The 8,294-nt window shown below is 36.6% G+C and overlaps 1 protein-coding gene and 1 long non-coding RNA gene across 2 annotated transcripts; both read left to right on the forward strand.

The window, feature by feature from the left end:
* The first annotated feature begins 220 nt into the window (after window positions 1–220).
* Window positions 221–652, forward strand: LOC122023062 (pentatricopeptide repeat-containing protein At2g41080-like). Its single transcript, XM_042581157.1, has one exon. The coding sequence runs from the start codon at window positions 221–223 to the stop codon at window positions 650–652; it is 432 nt and encodes a 143-aa protein (XP_042437091.1).
* An 8-nt stretch (window positions 653–660) lies between these two features.
* Window positions 661–1,009, forward strand: LOC122023471. Its single transcript, XR_006123153.1, has 3 exons — window positions 661–730; window positions 808–857; window positions 937–1,009. It is a non-coding gene; the product is annotated as an uncharacterized LOC122023471 (long non-coding RNA).
* Window positions 1,010–8,294: the final 7,285 nt, after the last annotated feature.

Below are 8,294 nucleotides of genomic sequence, written 5' to 3' on the forward strand. Positions count from 1 at the left end.
GGTCCGACCCCAACCTCTTCTCTCACCTCCTGAACGCCTGCTGCCTCTCCCTTCGCCGCGCTCCCTCCGCCTAGGCCGTCAGCTCCACGCAATCATAGCCATCGTCGGTGCTGCCTCTTTCCACCGCTTCACTGGAAACCACCTTTTCCACATGTACCTCAAACTTGGCCGAGTCCCCGCCGCCCGCGTCGTGTTTGACGCAATGGCGTGTTGAAACGTGATGTCCTTCAACATCCTCTTCGGCAGCCCCATCCACAACGGGGACATCAACGCTGCCCGCAAGCTGTTCGATGAAATGCCAGAGAGGAACCTCGCTACCTGGAATGCCATGATTGTCGGGCTGGCTCACTTCGAGCTCGACGAGGAGGGACTCGAGTGCTTCCTGAGGTCGAGGAGGGAGGGCCTGTGTCCCGATGAGTTTGGTTTGGGGAGCACCTTGCGATGCTGCGCCAGATTGAAGGATGCAGGTTCTGGTCGCCAAATCCATGCCTTCGTGGTTATCAATGGGTTTGAGCAGGACATGTGTGTTGGGAGCTCTCTAGCTCACATGTACATGAGAAGTGGTCATCTTGAAGAAGGAGAAAGGGTTCTGAGAGGATTGCCTTTCCTCAATGTGGTCTCTTGCCATACTGTGATTGCAGGAAGAGCATAAAATGGGGACCCTGAAGGGGCCTTCCACCATTTCATCCTCATGAAGAATGTCGGATTGTTGCCAGACCATGTAACCTTTGTTAGCACCATTTCATCCTCTGTTCTCTTTTACAATTTTCATGTTTTCTTTTTCACATTTTGTCAATCTTTAATCAGATTTCTTTAATGGAGAAGTTAATATACAATCTTTGACACCGAAAGCGAAGGTATGATACTCTTCTTACCAGTTCTTTTCGAATCTTATGGCTATCTATGCTGCTTGTTCATATTAAATCACTGTTACAGTTGCTATTTTTATGCCTCTGAATCCAGGAAATTAGAAGAACAGCAGCAACAGGAAGGTCCTGACTTCTCCCATTACAATTCGAGATTACGTACAATCTTGAAACCACATACGAGTTGACACGTGTTTAATATGCCAAGATGAATTGAGATAGGTTTTACTCATTTAATTCTTTCTCATTGAGTTTTTTTTGTACTTTTAATAAACTATATCAATTTAGATAGTTAAAGTAGAGATGATTTTTTTTTTCCCTTTTTTACTTCAGTGCATGTTGAGAAAAATTCATATTAAGTTTTACTCGTATAATTTTCTTCTACTTAATTTGTATAGTTTTAAAATAAGATTATAATAATTTGACAATCAATTGAATTATAATTTTGGAAAACAAGTTAAAAAACTTTTAAAAAATCTGCTTGATGTGTGTTGAAGCATGTCGAAGCACGTCAAGGGTCAACACAACACACTCATTGACATGAACTACACGGGTGGCACATGATAGGTTATCTGTGTTGATCAATATTGGATTCTAAATTGATCGGAATGGTACATGTCATGTTGACCAGTCTAGCACAACATCAGATTTCAAGTCGTGGCTACTTTGATCTTATTTCTCCATTGAACTATGTGCATGACTATTTCCAATAATATTTAAATACCATCACAAATTTCTGGTTGTTTTTACATTACAATTGACATTTTCTGAAATATGAAATGAACTTATGGCAAAGATTCATACTGGAAATTATCAGTTTTTTTTAGCAATTTGAAAATTATAAATTGCCTTTAGTTCTTAACTTTCCTGGAGTACGACTATTCAGCAAACTAACTTTAAGGTTAAGTGATTGCCTCATCTGATCATTTTTGTTTTTTTAACAACACTAGATTGGAGGGGAGTTGATGGACTACATCATCGTACTTCATGGTTCCAAAGCAGTTAAGACATTTTGCAGCCGAATGCATTTTTCTCTAGGTGCTGGTCTTAGTGCTGCAGCAGGGCCTATTGGTAGAGTCTTGGAAGCAGATCCAAGAGCTGGAGATAAAGGGTCAGGCATGTGTTACACTTACAGTTGTAGCAAAGGTAACTACGTTGCAAGAAAGATTTGATAGACTTATTCATCTGCTGCTCTTGCTGCTGAATTGTGCCATATGATTGTACTTATTCATCTTGGCATATTAGGTACAAATTGCTAGTGAACATTGAAGATATCACACCTTTTTATGAGTTGGAGTCAATATCTGCTAATTGTCTGGTTGCTTATATGTGGTAAGTTTTCGCATCACTCATTTTTTTCATTTTATTTGTATTAGCATACTAACATTTTTTTGCTTGAATGGAAGGTTTCTCTTCAAAAAGATGAAAAAAGAAAACAAGGTTGATAAGTTCAGATTTGTGGATCCACAAACACTTCCAGTACATGTGGTAAGTTTTCACATCACTCATTTAATCTATATGCATGTTAGTGATTGCTTGAGAATAATGAAATGAAGAGCTTGTAAAGGCATTTTGTGTATGATCCATAGTATATTGATATACAAAACATCTATATACTGCAGTTTGATTTCTTAATAGTTTGCTCTATATACTTTTGCTTGGATGAGTAGTGCAAATTACCCGTGAATTGCAGGTGCATTGCAGCTAAATTTGTTAGATTTTCTCTTTGTATTGATGAAATGGAATGAAAAATCTATTTTTCCAGCTAGAATGTAGTGAATGTTATAGCTCTTAATCTACACTTATTTGATTGACACTTTGGTTCTTTTAGGTGTCCTATGTAATTATTAAAGTTATGCGTATGTGATTTCTATTTTGAGGAATTTATGGAATTGTTTTAGCTCTACAAACAATTCACCCTACCATAACTCATCATGATGATCCAATTCTTTTTGTTCAAGTTTTAATTGGAAGATTTTGAACCTATGTTTTTTACTTTCACTTATGCGGCTTTTGTCATGGGTCTGTTTATTGCAGATCAATTTGCAGCTCCTGGCAACTTGTTACTTGCAAAATGGAAAAGCATATTGTGCATACCAAATTCTCAAAGGTAATGCAGTTTGGAAAATGGCACAGAAAATTACATGAATATATTGTTTCAAGATGTTAATGGATGTAATGCACTTTGCATGGATTCTATTGATCTTGGATCATAGTTCACTTAAATAATGTTAGCTGCATGCAGTGCTAATTATTTAGTAAATTATGCTAAGCTAGGTATCACTGCTCCTAGTAGATTCCATGTACTGTTATTCTCTAATAAACACCTCTTTTTGTTTCCTTCATTTGGTTTGTTTTTGCCTTCTATGCACTACAGATTGGTTAATTACATTCTCCTTTTTGAATTCTGGAATTTGATAAGTTTTGTTAAATTTTTCTCTTGCAGGTCGGGCAATGCGTGAGGCTTGAGTTTTTTTGATGCAAGAAGTGAACTTTGTTAGGATGTAGCTTGCCTTGCTAATTTGTAAATTAAAAGCCATATGGAGAACAACAAATGAAAAACATGTGATTTAATGTATATGGAGAACAATAATGGAAAACATGTGTATTTTGATGAGTAACAACTCATTTTGTATATTTTTGTATATGTGGTTACAAGATGAATTATATATGGATGTTTATTTTGGATTTAATGTAGTAAATATTTAGTTTTGTATTGGTGGTTTGCTTATAGTAAAATAAGATTGGTTGTTTGGTATTAATGAACATTAAAGACAACAGTTAAAAATGTTGTAAAAACAAGGTAAACCACAACGAAATTTTTTTGTAAAAAGTGATAAAAGACAACGGTTTTATCCGTTGTAAAATATATTAAAACTGTTGTAAAAAAAGAAAATGTGTCAAATATTATCTATCACAACCGTTTATATCTGTTGTAAAAAAAGTCTACCACAACGGTTTATTTCTGTTGTTGAAATTATCTACCACAACGGTTTTAAAACGTTGTTGTATCCTTCGTAGCCAAATTTTGAGCATATATACAACAACGGATAAAAACCGTTGTCAAATGTCTACAAAGACAACGGATTCAAAACCGTTGTCGTAGGGTCATACATTCTACAACACCCTCAGTTACAACGGTTTTTTCACCCTACGACAACGGATAATATCCGTTGTCGTTTGCAGTTTTTGTTGTAGTGGCATGGTATGAACGGTTATCCAATCACTTAATATCCACAGGCTTTAACCAAGGTCAAATAGATCCGACCCTATTTGTAAAAACCGTAGAAAAAGACATCTTCATAGCCCAAATCTATGTTGATGATATAATTTTTGGCTCAACCAACTCTAAACTTTTAAAAGAATTTATTAAACTAATGGAAAATGAATTTGTAATGAGTTTGGTTGGGGAACTTAACTTTTTCTTAGGCTTACAAATCAAACAAACCTAAGATGAAATCTATATTTAGAAAACTAAATATGCCAAGGAATTAATTAAAAAATTTGGCAAAGAAAATTCCTCCAATGGCGACCAACATCAACATTGACTCTGACCAAGAAGAAAAACCAATAGACCCAAAGTATTATAGAAGTGCAATAGGTAGTTTACTCTACCTAACTACAAGTTGACCCGACATATTATTTGCAGTAGGTATGTGTGCAAGATACCAATCCTGTGTAAAAGAGTCACACCTAACATATGTTAAAAGGATACTTAGTTACATTAAAGATACCCTAAATGTAGGACTTTGGTACCCTAGAACGTGCACCTTTGACCTTTTTGGCTATTCTGATTCAGACTATGCCGTTTGTAAACTAGACAGAAAAAGTACAAGTGGTAGCTGCCAAATTTTAGGTCAGTGCCTAGTAAGTTGGTCAAGCAGAAAGCAACACTGTGTTGCTCTATCCACTACTGAAGCTGAATACATAGCCCTAGGAGAGTGTGCCTCTCAACTCTTGTGGATGATGCATACATTAAAAGACTATCAACTAGAATATAAAAATACAAAAATTTTAATCGACAATATGAGCTCAATTAATCTAACCAAAAATTTAATTCATCACTCAAGGACTAAACATATAGAGGTAAAACACCATTTTGTAAGGGATCATGTAGCCAAGGGAGAAATTTTACTCAACTATGTTGAGTCCAAATCAAATCTAGCTGACATTTTCACAAACCCCTTACCTGAACTTGAGTTCAGTGCACTTAGAAGGCAAATAGGAATGTGTTGGGTAGAATATAATTTAATTTTCAAATTAGTTTCCTACCTTTACTCTTAAATGTTTTACTTGTTTTCAAAATCTGCTTAACTTTAAAATTATATTCCTAAATTTTAGGGAAAATTTTGTTTTCAAAATCCCAATTTTACTAGTTTTTCAAATTTGGACTTAGCCTAGGCTCAAACCCTAGATATCATGTTCCCCTAGAATTCAGCAAGAGCATCTCACAAACACCTAGGTGTACCTTGATTGTGCTTTAAAAACTTAGAATGGTGTGAGATGCATAAGGTACAGCCTGAACTCAAGAATGCTTATATTTGTGCATCAATATGCGTCTGGGCGTTAAATACCTAATATACAGTAATCAAGTCAAGTCATCCAGCCCTAGTCAAATCTAACTGGATCTAGTGACTTAACTTGACTAACCAAGTGAAAGTTGTTGTCCTCTAGACAAACAGCTAGTAGCTAGATGGTTAGAAATGTGGCCAAGAAATTAAGTATTTGATGTTTTTAGGGTTACTCAACTTGCACATTAGGGCTTTGATACGTTACTAAAAGAACCTAATTAACTTGTAATTAATTTAACTCACCTCATGCTTGGACATTAGGTTTAAACTTATTTGTCCTCCTTGGCCGTTAAGTATTTTGGAATACATTATTCATTTAAATATTTTTTCAAACCTTCTTAATATTTTTTTTTCAAAATCCTTTGAAAAATTTAGTGAAGTTTATTTTGTTCTTTTCAAGCTATTATTTAAAAAACTTGTTCAAAATTAAAAGAATATTCACCAATAAAGCTTTGAAAAATCTATCTAATAGAGTTTGAAAATTTATTTTTTCCCAAAGATTTCAACTAAGTTTCAAAATTGGCTAATTATTTGTCAAAGTAAACTTTTACTAGCTTAGTTGGAAGAAAATTATCTTTTTAAACATTTAGCTAAGAATTTTACAATGAAAATTAATTATAAAAAGCTAAGTGTTTGAAAAGTTCTTTAAATTAGCCAAAAATCCATAAAGCTAAGTGCTTTCTTTAAAAGTTTTTTTTTCCAAACTTAATTCAATTTTCGTACTTAAGAAAATCCCTTTTAAAAGACTTTTAAGTTTAATGAAAAATCTTTAGTTTTCAAGATTTTGGCTAAACAGAGTTGTTTTGCACTTAAACTATTTTTACTTATAAAAATTTTACTATGTTTTTTCCTACAAAGTTTTCCCTACAAAGTGTTAAAAGCCAGGTATTTAAATGTTATTTTTGGGCTTCAACAGTTTTCCAAAGTTTTCCTACAAAGTTTTTGATATATGGCAAAGGGGGAGAGTAGGACAAAAAATTCAAATTAAGAATAAGAGTTCTCTTATTAAGGAGGAGCCTTAACTTTAGCTTGTACTTAATTAGCTTGGTACTTAAGTATGCTTACGCTTGTGCTTTAACTTCTTATTTAAAAGCATGCTTATGTTTAATTATGCATTTTGTTTTACTTAACTTTGAATTTGAGTTGCCATAATAAAAAAGGGGAGATTGTTGGTGCGGGAAGCATCAGACGGTCGAACCCAAGTTTTGATAATGGCAAAGGGTTCAAAGTTAAGTCAACTTGTGATCTAACAAATTCATGGAGCTTACAGGAAAGTCCTAAGTGATACTTAGGCAAAAGTCCTAGCTATAGTTAGGCAGGTGGAAAACCATAGGGGGTGGTAACCCTAGGTCATAGAGGGTGGTAACCCTATGCGAAAAGTCTTGGCGGGTCGAGAGCTTCAAGCAAAAGTCCTAGGGGGGTAACCCTAGGTGGAAAGTCCTAGTGTCGCGAACCAGGTGGAAGACTGGACGGGCCGGGAAGCGGAAGTCCAGCAGAAAGTCCGGAAGCTTCGAACGCTGAGCAAAAGTCCAGTCGATCTGGAGGATCGCACTGGCAACAGGTAAATATCCTGAGTGGAATAGGTGAGGACGCGTTCCCCGTAGAGGGAACAGTAGGCGTCGGGTCGACCTAGGATTTCCGGTTGGAAATCCGAAGTCAGACCCGGACAGTCCGATGACTGTTGATTATATCACTTAGGACTTTCCTGCAAGCTCCATGAACTTGTTAGATCACAAGACGACTTAACTTTGAACCCTTTTCCATTATCAAAACTTGGGTTCGATCGTCTGATGCTTCCCACACCAACAATGTTGGTACCCCAAGGTAGTTTTGATGTGATCAAATAAATTAAGTTAGGTCCTATTGTATTTAACCCTGTGTCTAAGTGTGCAGGAACTTAGGAGCACAGGGCATCGAGTAAAAGACGCAGCTAGCGAGAAGGACGACATGGGAGAGAGCCAACAGCCTCGGTGAGTCTAAGGGACGAGGTGCTCCGGAAGAGTACGTGTGCAAACGAGAAGGAGGCGCACGGTGTTTCTGCTGGGTGCTACTTGGAATACCGTTGTGTTTCCCCTATATAAACTTTTCCTAGGAACCCATGTCACGTCCCAGAGGAGTCTCTGTCCGAAGAAATTTTGGCAGCATCTCTCCTGTACGGCGGACAATATGAAACTTTCTACATATCACATATACATCAGCCACAGGCGGCTGGAATGATAACAAAAATAAAAACAAACACCACGCAGTTTATAAAGATATTCAGCCTCTGGCTGTCACAACCACGCAGTTAATAATAGTAATCAATAACAATAGGACTCTGACTCGAAATCCACCCTACTCCACTACACTCGTAAAGCTCAAATCCAACGAACTCACCTCTTCTGCCGTCCAGGCTGGCACGTAGTAGAATGAAATCCAATGTCATATCAAAAATCCATCAAAAGGTATCACTCCATACAATATCCATAGGAAAAATCCAAAGACAATACTAAAACAAAGTCTGATATAGAAAAAGGCCAAAATAAAACAAATAACGAACTAGTAGAGAACTGGCTCTACGTGCAGATGGGGGGCCAGCGACTGGAACTGCTCCGGACAGCCTCAACCTGAAAATATCAACAATGGAGGCAGGGTGAGTCCAACACTCAGCAGGTACAACTGATATGCATAATAAAACAAATAACAGACAACACTAATCATGCGTACAGTCTCCTAAATACGAGAAGGAATAAATGCAACTGAAACGAAATCAGGAGATAACTGTACTAACCGGGATCAAGGTACAAAGGTAACAGGTCATCAGACCGAAGAAATCATAATCCTGTATGCATGTCAATCAAATGCATCCATACAAATG

This window comes from Zingiber officinale, chromosome 9B (assembly GCF_018446385.1).
Source record: "Zingiber officinale cultivar Zhangliang chromosome 9B, Zo_v1.1, whole genome shotgun sequence".
NCBI classification, from domain to species: Eukaryota; Viridiplantae; Streptophyta; class Magnoliopsida; order Zingiberales; family Zingiberaceae; genus Zingiber; species Zingiber officinale.